Source organism: Acanthopagrus latus, chromosome 9, assembly GCF_904848185.1.
Source record: "Acanthopagrus latus isolate v.2019 chromosome 9, fAcaLat1.1, whole genome shotgun sequence".
NCBI classification, from domain to species: domain Eukaryota; kingdom Metazoa; phylum Chordata; class Actinopteri; order Spariformes; family Sparidae; genus Acanthopagrus; species Acanthopagrus latus.
In genome coordinates, this window is record NC_051047.1 from 26,585,592 (window position 1) to 26,599,995 (window position 14,404).

The 14,404-nt window shown below is 41.6% G+C and overlaps 2 protein-coding genes across 6 annotated transcripts in view; both read right to left on the bottom strand.

Moving 5' to 3' along the window:
- Positions 1-5,493, bottom strand: part of stk17b (serine/threonine kinase 17b (apoptosis-inducing)) — a 13,703-nt gene extending 8,210 nt beyond the window's left edge. The window contains exon 1 of the mRNA XM_037110470.1: positions 4,905-5,493. Coding sequence (XP_036966365.1) covers positions 4,905-5,026 — 122 coding nt within the window. The 5' untranslated portion in view covers positions 5,027-5,493. The remainder of the gene's footprint in view (positions 1-4,904) is intronic.
- A 1,088-nt stretch (positions 5,494-6,581) lies between these two features.
- Positions 6,582-14,404, bottom strand: part of hecw2a (HECT, C2 and WW domain containing E3 ubiquitin protein ligase 2a) — a 40,452-nt gene continuing 32,629 nt past the window's right edge. For all 5 annotated transcript variants that reach the window (XM_037110459.1, XM_037110455.1, XM_037110458.1 and 2 more), the window contains exons 28-30: positions 12,462-12,547; positions 11,479-11,591; positions 6,582-11,043 (exon numbers count right to left, since the gene is read on the bottom strand). In XM_037110459.1, the coding sequence (XP_036966354.1) occupies positions 10,932-11,043; positions 11,479-11,591; positions 12,462-12,547 (311 nt within the window). In that variant the 3' untranslated portion in view covers positions 6,582-10,931. The remainder of the gene's footprint in view (positions 11,044-11,478; positions 11,592-12,461; positions 12,548-14,404) is intronic.

The window sequence follows — 14,404 nt, forward strand, 5'->3', positions numbered from 1 at the left end:
AACTTAATGTTTTTACACGTCAATATAATTTTTTTGTCCTGAGTTTTTTCTCGCCACTGTTGCCAAGTGCTTGCTCGTGGGAAAAATGTTGTCTGTGTAAATAATTAAATCAAAGCGTAAGGTTTGGACCTGTTCACTTTAGATAATGTCATGACATGACTTTCTTTGTGAATTGGCGCCATACAAATAAAGACGCCACGCCACAGCTCCTGAAAGTGACGGGCCAGTTACATGTTTTTTGCTGTCACCGCCCTGCGTTTTATGACAAAAACCACCAAATTATAAAAACAATGTGACAAAGGTGACTTTGGACGAGTAACTCTGATAACTCTCTGTGCAGACAGAATGTTTTATGAGGGAACTGAAGCTGTTATATCCATCTGTGCTCTCTTCCAGTCCACCAGACTACTTGACTACTTTCACCTCACAGAAGGTGGGAGTCACTGATGTACAACTTGACATGACAAAAAAAGCAATACGTGACCAAGAAACATCACAAATTGACTCTCAAATTGTTGTCAGAACTGGACCGACGCTGCCCTCACTAAAATAAAACATCAACTTTTTGGCATCCAGCCGATATTTTATGCAATTCATGGAAACACTTCTCCACAGGGCCTGACAACGAAGGCCACAGAAGAAAATAATCCAAAAATAACCGTAGAGCAATGACTGTGAAGGTTACGGTCCCAAAAGGACTTCTCTTAAAGAATAGAACAATCGAGCTAAACTAATCCTACCGCTGCAGCACCACCCATCACTTTTACAGTCTTATTTTTGTGCATCTGCTAAACAAAATGTGTGAGCTGCTTGATGTGACGGTGGAGGCTGATACTGAGGAAGTCTGGAGAGACTTCTGCTTTTTCAAATGTCAGAGTCTTCCTGTGGTATCTGCCGGGCAGCTGTTTAATCAGTAAATGTTCATTCCCCAGCACAGTATGTTGACATGTGGCAGACATTTTTCTTTATTCTTGACTTTAATTATACATTTATTAAAAGGAGCAGTCCAGTAGTTTAGTTCTGCACTTCAGTTAACTTATGAGATTTGCAGAGACACAAAACTAGGTCATAATCAAAGGAGCAGATGTCGATCAGGAAACGAGATCATTGAATTCCAATAATGCAACTCAGAAGAGCTGCAGTGACTGGTCTCTCATCGATTAGTGAACTGAAGGGAAATTAAACAGAGACTATTTAAACCAAAAATGTCAAACAGTTGTTGGTTCCAGCCTCATAAATGTCCGTAAATAAAGAGTGTTTGTGTTTTTGACTATTGGCTTTACAAAGAGGGGCAACGTCACTTTGAACTCTGGGAAATTGTGATTAAGATTTAGGACGTTTTTTTGACTAAATGATGAGTTAATTACTGGTGAAAATTAACCTTCAGATAAACTGACAAGGAAAATAATCACTAGTTGCAGTGCTACAAAACTGTAGTTATTCTTCTTTCTTCCTTAATCAGTAAACGTCTGCACCTTTCTAACTTGAGAAGGGTCGTGTCTCATGATATAAAAATAAAACGTGTGGTCTTCCAGCACATCATCTGGGTTATTTCCTCTTGACAAACCTGGTTCAGCGCCACAGAGGACAGCTGTCGTACAGCTGCTGCTGTTACAGGCTGAATAACACTCCTCATGAAGACTTCACTCGTCTTCATGTATTAAATCGCTCTACTGCCCCTTTATTAACCAACAGTGATCTACTTTTGGCGACCCGAGACACGTCCACCACAAACCAACAGGTATCAGGTTGTTATGACAACAGCTTCACCTAACAGGCCAGTGGAAACACCAGCATTTATTTTGAGCTGTTTCTCACGTCCAGTATTTACCTTCCATTAGCTGCGGTGGAGTCGACACCAACACTCTCTGACTCATTAGCTTCCTGGATGCTATGCTAACAAGCGTGTCACCAACTCTGTCGGACATTTGGAGCTGAGCAGGAAACATACAGTCCATTTATTAGAGCGGATCTGCTGTAAACAATAAAGTCTGACAGACACTTGAGTTTATGGGTCATAATATCTTTGAGATATACACAGTCAGAGTGAGTTAGTGATACTGGGATGTTTCAGTATTTCAACTGACTGTTGTTCTGTGACATATCCAAATTGTTATTGTGTGTTTTGTGAATAATTTTGGTCTGTAGATATACAGACATTTTTGTGCAGTGATCCTTCTAATGTGGTTATCAAACACTCGTGACACAGACACGTAACTGAGGTTGAATATTTCAGAGTTAAAGAATAAATTTTATTGTCTGAAATTAAGTCAGTGCACTGAAACATTAAACTTAAAACAGAGTTTAATGATTATAAATCATCTCAAGCATCTTCTACTGCGTTATCATCTAATATTGCCTTATGTTGGATAATAATTATGCAGATACCGATAAATCTGTGAAAGGAAAACTAGAACTTCCTTTGACTCTTCTCATAACATGCACTCATTTAATTTGATGGTAATAAAGAAAATACGGATTAATGTTTAACCAAGTCCATATGAAACTGATTAATCGATTCCAAATCTAACTGATAGTTGCAGTTTGATGTGAGAAACTGGGCGACATGATGACACGTAATGTTCCACTGCTAAAGGTCATTTTTATTGACCTCATTAATATGAATTCCTTCAAAGGAAAAAGTTGTTCACTAGAACAACAACTTACATTATCATCTTCTTGAAATTACTGCACATGTTTACTTCCCTTTTTTTTGTCAAATCACACTGAAATACGCGAAACAGAAGCGGCTTGTGCCATTTCTTCTTTCTACAGCCTGGTTTCCACATGTACCCGTTTCATTCTTCCTGTTTTGACATCCAAATTACACAGCGCCCGCCGCATGACACATCACTTCAAACACACCTCAGAGTTCTTAGGATATGACCATCCACCATCAGCTGTTGCCATGGTGCCCCCACACACACACCACACACACAAACAAACACACACACACTGCCAAACACACGACAAAGGTCTACTGTAGCGCGATGAAGTCAGGTCTCCTGGCACGGCGAGGCTCGTGTGTGAACAGTGGCTGAAGCTTACGGTCCAGAGTCCACACGCTAAGTTAACGTTAGTGTATTGAATTATTTGACTGTGTGCGCTCCAAGTGAACATTACAGACAAAACAAACTTGAGGTTATATTTCATATAAACTGGTTAGATTACAAAGTGTTTCTGTGGTCCATGTGATATGTGGTTATTGCATTTTTCCCCTCATGTAGTGATGCTTAAACTTGCGTAAACATCTTAACTAATCTACCTTCTAATTGTTACAGTACCGGCATGAGTATCATCTTTATACAACAGGACTGTAATCATGATTATCATCATTGTCTAGTTTTCTCTCTATTAATCAATTAGTTGCTGTTGGTCTGTAAAATGTCAAGACGTCGTGAAATTCAGGTGTTTCCTAACGCTTAAAATAACTCAAAGTCAAACTGTAAAAACTACTTACTGTCAAAAAGCAAAATATTCACGTTTGAGGAGTTCAGACCATTTTGACTTGTTTTCTTGAGAAAACTACTCAAAACCGATTAATCAGTAATGAAAATAGTTGTAGATTAGTTTAAAAGTTAATCAAATGAGCGTTTCAGCTCTATCAGAACTGGTTAGATAAAGGACGTGTCTTTGCCGTCAGGTTCCCTTCAAATGTTTGTGATAATGTGATATGTGGTTTCTGTGTTTTTCTTCTCATCAGATGATGTCTGAATCGCAAGTCACACTTTGGTAAACATCACACTGTACTTTGTGGTTCTGGCACAAGTATCACATGCATTAAATCGTGATCCAAACAATGATAAAATCCTCGATTGATCGATTGGCTACATGATCTATAAAATTACAGAAAATTGTGAAAAATGACGTCCAGCAATATCTTGTTTTGTCCATAACTCAAATATGACAGTAAAGAAACTAAAATATTCACATTAAGAAGCTGAAGTCAGAGAATTGGGCTTTTTTAGTCAATGATTGTTTTAATAGCTGACAATTAATCAAACTTTGTAGGCAAACTGAGGAACCAGGAAGAGCAATACCCATGCAAAACAGCCTCCACAGCACGTGTTGTTTTATCACTCTGTACATATTTATCTTAAACTACTTATGACAGATATAACTTGATGAACAGCTCTATCACTCATCAATTATTTATTAAAAAAAAAAGATTCAAGAAGTCATTTAAAACTTTGCAAAATGACATGAAAGCAGCAACACAACCCGACAACTGTGTGAACAACGAAACGCTGTGGTTTCCTGAAAGGTTTTTAAAGTTTATTACACAATATATTGCATTTTGAAAGTGACCTGCCCAACACTGTCTGACAACATACACAGACACCCGTAAGTATCTGTGAATACTAGCATGTTCCAATAATTATGTACAGTTGTAAAAAAATTAGTCATGTCTAATGTTGTCTAAACCTGTAGTGACAATGTGGGCTGGTAAACGTATCATACATTTATACAGAATATGAGTTTAAAGTTCACTACAGGGTGCAGAATCACCCAAATACCTGCTGAATATTCAAATATCACCTTTGTTTCCACTTGGCTGGTTGCTGGTGCAAATCCAGCGCCCTGATAACACGGAGCTGACTGTGATAACACATGGAAATGTCTGACACACAGTCAGGCTGCATTATTAAACTTTTCCTGCACTGTCAGTCAGCAGTTTCCATGTTTATGCAATGGTTTATAGTGTGGTTATGATCTAAAATAGGAGACATGTTTGTAATGCAGTTCATCCTGTTAATGCCAGTTTGGTTTCTTATCAACAAAGCAGACACTTTCCACAGAAATCTCAGTGAAACGAGTCTTTAACTGAACTTTTGAGGCAGACAGAGAGGAGACTGTGTGAACTTCTCTCAGAGTTTATCAGGGGTAAGTTACGTTTCACTCACCTGCCGAGCTCCCCGGTGATTTCGTACACACTCTCCACGGGCTCCGTGCTGATCGGGGTCTGGATTTCGCTGAGCAGCCCCGCGGACAGACCGCTGCGACTGTCCAGCCGTCTCCGAGACATGGTCCTCCTTCTCCTTCAGGCTTCCAGTCCCGCTGCCAGCTGGATCACCGACCGCGCTGAACGCTGACGAACCGAGAGACGGACGACCACACTAACGCTACGAGTCTAGCTAACGTTAACAGCAGCGGCTGCACTACAGTTACATGTTAGGTGTTAGCTCCGCCGGCTGCCCATGCTAACGCTCCGCACGGACTCCGGCTAGCTCAACCGCCGCTAACAAAGTTAGCCCAACGGTCAATGTCGCGGCTTCAAAAAAGTGAATTAAACCGACTTTCCTCAACGCAGCAGAAGAGAAGCGGCGAGTGATTAAAATCTAAACCTACAGGAGACGCCAGCGGGTTAACTTATCCAGACGAGTGAGCGTCAGATATCCTAATAGGTCGATCCGGAGAGTTTTCGATCATCTTTACATCCTCTGTTTGACACTTTCTCGACACGTCACTGCCCCGCGCATGCGCGCTGCGGCTGTGTTTGAATAAAGCGAGGAGGGAGCTGTTTGAAGGGAGAGTGAAGTTTGTTCAGGTGAGTCACCTGCAGGCTCTGTGTGACAGCAGGAAGACACCTGCAGGAGGCTGTTCACACCGACAACAGAGGAGGGAAGACTTCCATCAGCTGGTCTATAAATATAACCTATAACCACACACAGCTCCCCACATCTGGAGTAACATGTGTCAAGTTTAAATTGTTTTTCTTTATGTTATTGTGATTTTGTTGAGAGAAAATGGAGATCTATATAGTTGAAGAGAAAAAAAGGGAATACGTATTAAATATAAAGTCAAAACTATGAGATAAAAGTCATAATAATGACATATAGGGCCAAAAGTATTAGGGAGAAAGTCAAAGTTCTCAAAAAAAGGAATGGTTTTGTAGATAGAAAGTATATATTATGAGATAAAAATGATTACCTGATTAAACAAAGTGGAAAGTATGACATCAAAGTCATGATTATGGGAAAAAATATATAATTATGACAGAAAAATATTAAATTTAAGAATAGAAATTCAAAATTATGTGATATAGACATAATTATTTTTTTTTTTTAAAAATCATCACTATGGGACAGATACTTAAAAATATAAAACAAAATTGGTAATTATCAGAAAAAATTAGATTAAAAGTCAAAATTATGAGATAAATGATTATTTTTTTATCCTTCCTATCTTGACATTGTTTCTCATATTCTTTGATGTCACTTAGTATGTTGTAATCATAGTTTAGTATGTTTTAGTATGAGCTTCTACATTAATCAGTCTGATGTACTCGGGTACATTTTTTATCATCTTTACGGAGCTGGAAGCCTCAGTAAAACTTTTACAGGTAATTTATTAGGGATAGATTTATAATTTGATTATTTCAAGTATATTTTCCCATATTGTCTTTAATGTTTTTACTTCAGAGACCTTTTTTTCATATTTTCTTTCAATTTTTTGACATTTGCCTGGAAAGTGTTAACAATGTGTCTTAATGAGCTGTGATTTATAATAAACTATAAAGATGATGCATTTTGATATTAACTCATACGGCTGGCACAGAAGATAAAAAAAAAAGGCTCATGTGTCATTAATCTCAAATTTTCCATTTGTTCTCTTTTATTACAATCATCGGGGTGAAATGGAGACACACATACAGGAGCTTTGCATAGAGTGGAATTCTGAAAACCGGAGCCGGGTCCTGTCAGAAAATGTAGGAGGAAAGACGAGAGGTGTGACTGTCTTCATCTGGATGTGAAGCGAGTAATCAATCTTACCAGTGATCTGCAGCAGAAAAGCCTCGATATATGAAAAACTGACCGAGTGAGAGTTTACCCTAACGTGAAGCGTTGTTGTTGTTGTTGTTGTTGTTGTTGTTGTTGTTGTTGTTGTTGCCCATGCCACGAAAATCTGCCCGTCAAGCAAACGTGAGGTGATGTTCTGGAGTGAGATGTGTTTTGTTAGACTGAAATAGAGAGAGCAGGCCTAATGGTTGACTTTGCAAGCCCCAAACCTTTGGTACATTCGGTGCAAAATATATATTTATACACACAACAGGACAGACATACGTATACATTTATATACAAAGAGACAAACAGGACCTCACACATGGTACACGTACATGTGCTCTCACGTTTCACAAAATCAAAACAGCCCTATTGATTCACCACTGACTCATGAGCAATGAACCATAACCACCGACCTATTACTAAGATAGGCAGACACGCACATGTGAAAGTAACAACGTTTGTTTGTTTTTTTTGTTTTGTTTTTTTTGAAACATGCTGCCGAGATACTCGCCGTTACACTGTCATAGAGAAAACAAACTACTGCATTCACACCGTGTCCATTCCCAGAGCTAAAACTAAGTGGCTAGAGCACCTATTCCCCTACACCCTGTTCCCATGAGCCTCACACTCAAGGTATGACAGTGCCAGGTAAGCATAAGGCCGCATGCCTCAAGTGACACAACTTAACCAGCTCCCTCACCCCTTTTTTTCTCAATGGATAGCGATATCCTCATGCAAAAAAAGCTAGTAAGGACAGTGTGTTGCACTATTTCAGCATGCAATATCGAGCTATAACACAACGCCATCTAGGGGTCTCCGCCCCCGGCACGGCTCACAGAGCTGACCGGGAAGATCCCGCATGCAGTATTGGACTGGGAGGGAGGGGGCTGGGATACGGAAGTCTGCCTCCACATCTCGATCACATGTGGGGCTCTCTCGCTCTATTCCAGCCCCTGTGGTCTAGCTCCAACAGGACTCTGTACAGTAGGTGTAATCTTGCATGCACCCCATAGAAAACGAGTATGTCTGTGTGTTTGTGTGTGTGTGTGTGTGTGTGTGTGATCAGGGTCCTCAGGGTTTTTGGGTCGTGCACTTAACGAGTTAATGTTTTTTAATCACATGCTTTCAAGACAAAACTATTGTCCTGCATGGACGTGTACGCCAAAAAGTTCTAAAGTACGATATCAAGACAGCCCTCCAGGCCGGTGCTGCTTCCTGATCATCATCATCATCATCATCATCATCATCACACCTCCTCAGGTCATTCAGAAAAGGAGACAATCACAGCTTCTTTGCTTTCAGCACACCTCACTGCCCCCTTGTGGTGATATCTAGTTTTGGGAAATTTAAAAGAGAAGTTCACCCCAAAAAATTTGAAAGTTCACTCGTCGTCTCGTCACATGAGTCCGACGTTTCGTAGTCCACAAAACATTTCTGGAGCTTCGCAGCAAAACAGCATCTCAACATCGAGCTGTAAAGGAAGAAGGAACCTCTGTCTGTCTGTTCTTCACACATCTGCAGAAACGTTTATCCGATCTACTTCACACTTGGCAGGGTTGTTGCCAAGAGCCAAAGGAAATGTTGAATTTGGTGCACTTTGGACGCACGTGCATACATAAAGAGGGAACAGCAGATGGGACGTGGCTTCAGCTTCATGGCTCTATGGACTTCTATGCTCTATGGAAATCCTAACTTTTTGAAATTGGGTTTTTTCCACAGATTTTAAACATGCACACACGACAAGATTAGGAAGTGTTGGCATCACACACTACAGATAACGTGTCTGCACCATCTGTGACGGTAGCGTGAGACGTGATCTCACTTGCTTTAGTAAGAAGTGTGAAAAAAACAAAACAAAAGCAGAATATTAAATGAGTCTGGATGAGACGCACTCAACACACTCTCTCTACACTTCAGTGAAAACTAGAGGGGAGATTTGACGTTTCTGTCAACAGTCGTTTGCCAGCTGAATGTTTACTGTTGACATGTGTGTTCAAACACTGTGGCATCCCGATGAGTCTGGATTAAGAGCAGATCTGTAAACCGCTCACATCCTCACATCATCTGGGCCGAACAGCCGGTTTTGAGCGGCGCTCCATTAGTTCTCCTTATCCACAGAAATAGCTGGGGACTTGTTTTAAAACAGAAACAGAACTGTCTGGTTGGTCAGACTTAGCTTAGCACCTAAACGTCCTGAAACTTTGATTAAGCTGGACGAGCTGCATGGAGCCATTTTATGTTTTGATGATTTCACCCCTGGAAGTCGGTCGGTCGGTTTGTCAACAGGATTACACAAAAACTATGAAACAGATTTCCTTGAAGCTTGGATGGAGGATGTCTCAGCCCGGAATAAACATCATTAACTTTTACTGTGGATCCAGATAAAGGGACAGATCCACTTACTTCTTCTCACCTCCTGTAACACTGTGAGATACTGTAAGGTGTCAATATTTAAGTTAATTTCTGAGAGAATGATGCAGAAATCAGGCGTATCTAGTTGCTGGTATCTGTGAGTGAGTATAAAAGGGAACTGTCTGGCCTTGGTGGAGGTATGCACTCTACGTTTTAAAACAATTCCTCATCTAATTCATTTGTTTAGGCGAATGCCGTGACACAGTTTTTCCGCAAAGCTCCAGAAATGTTTCGTGGACCACCAAATGTCACCTGACCGTCCGTGAATCTTCACATTTGGATGAACTGTTCCTTTAAACCGCAGCTCCTTAACTTCCACCATCTTTGATTTGTGGGACATTGATCTGGGGAAATTAAATCAGCTTCCCTCATGAAACTTCACTTCATGGTCAGGAAAACCCAAGAGGCACTAAAAACGATCCCACCGCTGCACCCGGACGACACCGCAGGGGGCTCGAGTCTTCTCCATCACGTCGCTCTCGCTCCTCGAGCAACCGCGTCACGTCTTGACTTCCCCTCCTTTCCATCCGCTTTCCGTTTCCTCTTCGGCCGAGTTGCTCGAGCTTCATACATTCAGTCACTTATTTGGTACATTCATCACTCTAAGAGGGTGGGAGGCGATTACATCAGTGAGAAGGACGTCGTGTGTCATATTTATGAGCGTCTGTCTGTGTGAGAAAATGCATCTATTACTGGTGATGTATGTGTGGAACAGTTTGAAGGGGGCTGTGCACTTCTGTTCGACTGAAGTGAGCCTGTCGATGTTCCTGTATTCTGGAGCGAGTGCATGTGTTGAACTGTAAGAAAGTGCACAGCAGAGCGTCGTGCACGTCGTCTGAGCCTGTCGTGGTCGAGTAATCGCTCTGATGTCGCAGTATCCCGACCAGCACACTGTCCACAACCGTCACCAACCAAGTGTGGCTCGCTTTTCAAAGTACGTCTACATTTCAGTCTTGTTTTTTTTTTAGTTTTTTTTTTTACGCTATTTGTGTGTGTTTGATGTGTGTTGGTGCACACGAGTGTTTCCCCAGCTCTCGTACAGGTAAGGAGGACCAGCCAACATCCAGCTTTAAGTCTAAAATGTCTCATCGTTCAGCGCTGATAAAAAAAAAAAGTCTGAGGGGAAACACTGATCTGCAGCGTCGATAAAAACAAAATGTCTCATGTCTGTGTGTGTTCTGTGCAAAGGTGATTCATGTGTGTGTGTGTGTGTGTGTGTGTGTGTGTGTGTGTACTATAGTTCATAACGTTGCAGCCCCAGTGCAGAAAGGACACAGTTTAGAGGTCCAGAGAGGGAGGAGGGAGCGTCGTGGTTCAAGAGCAGCTGTCTCTGAGGTGCAGGTTGGAGGAGGAAGAGGAGGAGGAGGAGGAGGTGCTAGAAATCCAGTAAACAAGGCCATTAACTGAAGAGATAAAGCACACATGTGGCTCGATGAACAACCATGAAAACAAGAAACTGTACAGCTCTTCAAACCGTCCTCCGATCCTCCGCCTCTCCTCCAGAAGGTGTTCGCTTTGACGAGACAGAGAGAGAAAGAGAGAGAGAGGCGGAGGATCAGAGCCAAGCCTGCGTGCTGAGTGACGAAAAGCCGGTTAGGAAAAAAACAAAACAAAAAAAACAGCAGAGTTTTCCACGAGGGGGGTTAGTTGCCTTTTGAGGATATAAGTTTTGTTTTCCACGTCTCTCCGAAGTGAAGAAAGGTGGATCTCCGGATGCTTCTCTCTCTTCCGAGGTTACTCCAAACCGAACGTGCTCGTTTCCTCGACGGCGGTCACCAGCTTCTCGTACAGCATGGAGAAGGACGGGTAAGGAGGGAGGTCCAGGCGATTAAAGCAAGTGTGAGCCCTGCAGAGACACACAGAGAGAGACATCATCAGCCGAACTCACCTGTCAGACGTGATGTCTTAAAGGAGCAGTCTGTAGTTTTAGTATAATTATAATCAGAAGAGAAACAAACTAAATGAACCAACTCTCTTTGTTTTCATGACTGAATTAATGAAAATGACAATGACAGTTTCATTCTGTTTCACTTTGTTTATATATGGCGGACCCTGCCACCTCTCCAGTTTGTTTATTCAGTCTTGAAAGACATTTTAGCTCCAGTTTTTTTTTCCCATTTATATTCTTCTTACTGCTCTTTCTACTTATTATTTATCATAACTGTTTTTAACTGACGCTCACTATTTTTGCTCTCCCCTCTGCTGCTGTTAAAGGATCATCTTATTATATCTTGTTTTAAAAAATAATAATTCCCTACAGTCCCTGAAGGCGACATCTTACCTGGGTAAGGAGGTGATTTTCCCCCACTTCTCCACGCAGAACCTGCGGGGTCCATTACTGCCACGTAGAGAGGCGAACCCCTCGTAGGGAATACTGGAAGTGCCTGTCACGAACTGGAGAGAGAAGAAGAAGAAGAAGAAGAAGAAGAAGAAGAAGAAGAAGAAGAAGAAGAAGAAGATGTTGATGTAAAGAGAGAATACAGGTGAAACTAAATGTTTTAAAGCATCGGTCATGTTTGATGTTTTGGTCTGTATGACTTCAACAACATGTCGTCTTTCCGCTTATCTGTAGTGTCTCACCTGAAAGGTGCTATTTGTAGAAAAGTTGATTTTTAAGTCTCATTCCCAACCAGTCAAATAATAATAATGGGATTCCTAACTCGTCTAAAACTGACTAAAACAAAGCTTTAAGCAGAATCACCACCCGTCTCAGTACTGTCAGTATTAACTACATGTTGTCCATCGTCTGTCCATTGTACATCCAACACAAGCATTATGATTATCACCTACTGGTGAACAAAATAAACAACTGTACTGTAAACAAGTTAACTACTGTAACATGAAAGGTTCAGAAACTACAAACATGTTGTTTTAATACCTTAAATAATAAATGTAAAGTTTGTAAAATGTAAGTAAACCACAAACGTAAAAAAAATAATACACAACAATATGCAATAAATGAAATGGAAACTTAATTAAAATGAACTGGGTGAGCTCTCCTCCAATCAAGTGTCGAAGATCAACTTTTACCTGAGAGTTTTCTAACTTCAACACAAAACAGAAACCTTGAATCTGAGCTCTTCAATCTAGAGACACAACAGACTGAAGTATAAAGTCCTGCTGCAGTCGCTGCTGTTCCCCGGAGCCTCCACACGAGGGCGGCCCCGCGTACATGCGGTCCCCCACGTGCCTCCTCCTCCTCCTCCTGCTCCTCCTCCTCCTCCTGCTCCTCCTGCTCCTCCTCCTCCTCCTCCTCCTCCGTACCTGCAGCAGCCGGAGTCTCTGCTCATTGTTGAACCTCTCCACAGCCGCCCAGAACCAGCGGATCACTATGTGGTTGTCATGGTAACCTGCGGGGAAGATGACACAGGATGATGGTGCATGAGTCAGGTGAATAACTGTGTCGCCCCTCCTCCTCCTCCTCCTCCTCCTCTTCCTCCTTCTCTGTGATGGGTTTTTTTTTTTTTTGAATGAGCTGCTGCTGTTTAATGTTTAATGTCTGCAGCCGTTCTGTCGATTCCTCTATTAAAAGAGCTTCACACTGAGTCACGGCCCAAACGTCACTTTGAGTTCTCTCTCTTGTCTCCCTGCTGCTGCTGGCTGCTCTTCAACTGCACTGGCCAGAACGCTTTAAAGAGCCTTTTAATGGGATGTCTTGTAAATGGTTTGGACGCCGGAGCCTGCATGCTGCCACTGAACGCAACGTGTATTAATAAGATTTAATAGAAACAACTTCCCAAAGTTCTCGAGGGCTCATTATACAGCACATTTCTGATAATGAAATGATTTCTCGGACTGAAGATTTATTATTTACAGTACAGGAAGAGCGTTTTAGATGTATTGACAGAAACTAGACTTGAATCAACCGGTTTTATCTTTAAGAATTCAAGCGTCTAAGTTTGAATTTGACAGGAACAAACTTCAGACTCTGCAGTTTGGACTCCGTGTTGCAAGCGTTGAAATCCGTCCAGCAGAGACGCAGCTCTCTGGCCGCCGCGGTTGTGTTGGAACATCACGTCTCCGTCACAGTTTCAATGTGAACTGGAAGCTTTTTCAGAGGCGCTCCATCTGTTCCTCAGCAGCCAAATATCTCACGCTGTTTGACTTGTTATTGCTGACATTTTTGTGTGTGTGTGTTTGTGTGTTAACAAGAACACTGATTAGAAAGTTGGGAGCTCATTTATGATCAGCGTGGGAACAGATCCTCTGTGGCTGCACTCGTTTTAAAGGCCCCATATCAGGTTCATATTTGTATTTTTGGTTTCTTTACACGTTTTAATGTGCAAAACAGAGTCTGTTCCTCCTGTGAATGCTCTGTTTTAGTGCCTTTCTCTTTTAAGTGATAGTCGGGGTCTGTATGAGGTACTTATCTCTCATCAGTGTGTTAGCTGCCCGTCAGCTGACAGCGAGAGGCATTTTAGCCTTCTAAAATATATATATATGTTCAAGTTTAAGCTGTATTTTGAAGATTTTTGGCACTTTATGTTGTCAGACAGCCTTTCTGCTTTGGCACCAATCGCCACTGTCACACTTTAGGATCGTGGATGTTGCTGTTCTTCTCCGTAACGCCGTGAAAAACAAACGTTTGTCCAAAATGTATTGATATCTTGTGAAACTTAACCAGCAAAATACCATCGATTCACAGTCTCAGAGCTTGTGGTAAGTCTGTGTTGTACACAGTTGTGGTCTAAAGTTTACATCCACAAACGTACATGAAGTTTGGTTCAGTGATGACTTTCTTATGGGTCTTCTGACAATGTGAGCATTTTCAGCTCCTGGAAGCTCGACTGAAGTTTGGTGCTGATCACACGGACAAAGAGAAAAACTTCTGGAGGGAAACTCTGTGGTCAGATGAAACAAAAGTTGTTTGGACCCAACACCAAACCTACTGCCAAGATCGGGTCTCTGGTGCCGCAGGAAAATGATCCGAAATGATCATCTGCCCATCGAGAACATCTGGACAAGCAAAGACAAATTTAACTTCACCGATTCTGTCCAGAGGCTGCAGTGTTTGGTCACATTCTCAGAAGACCTTTAAAAACTTCATTACTGAACCAAACTTCATGAATCTTTTATGGCAAAGTTTCTCTCCCAGGAACATGAGAGCTGTAGAAATCATCTTCACGACATTCCGGCTGATCATCAACATCCGCGATTCAGAACATTAATGTGACTTTTACTTCTGAATCCTCGCTGTTGAGCTGTGG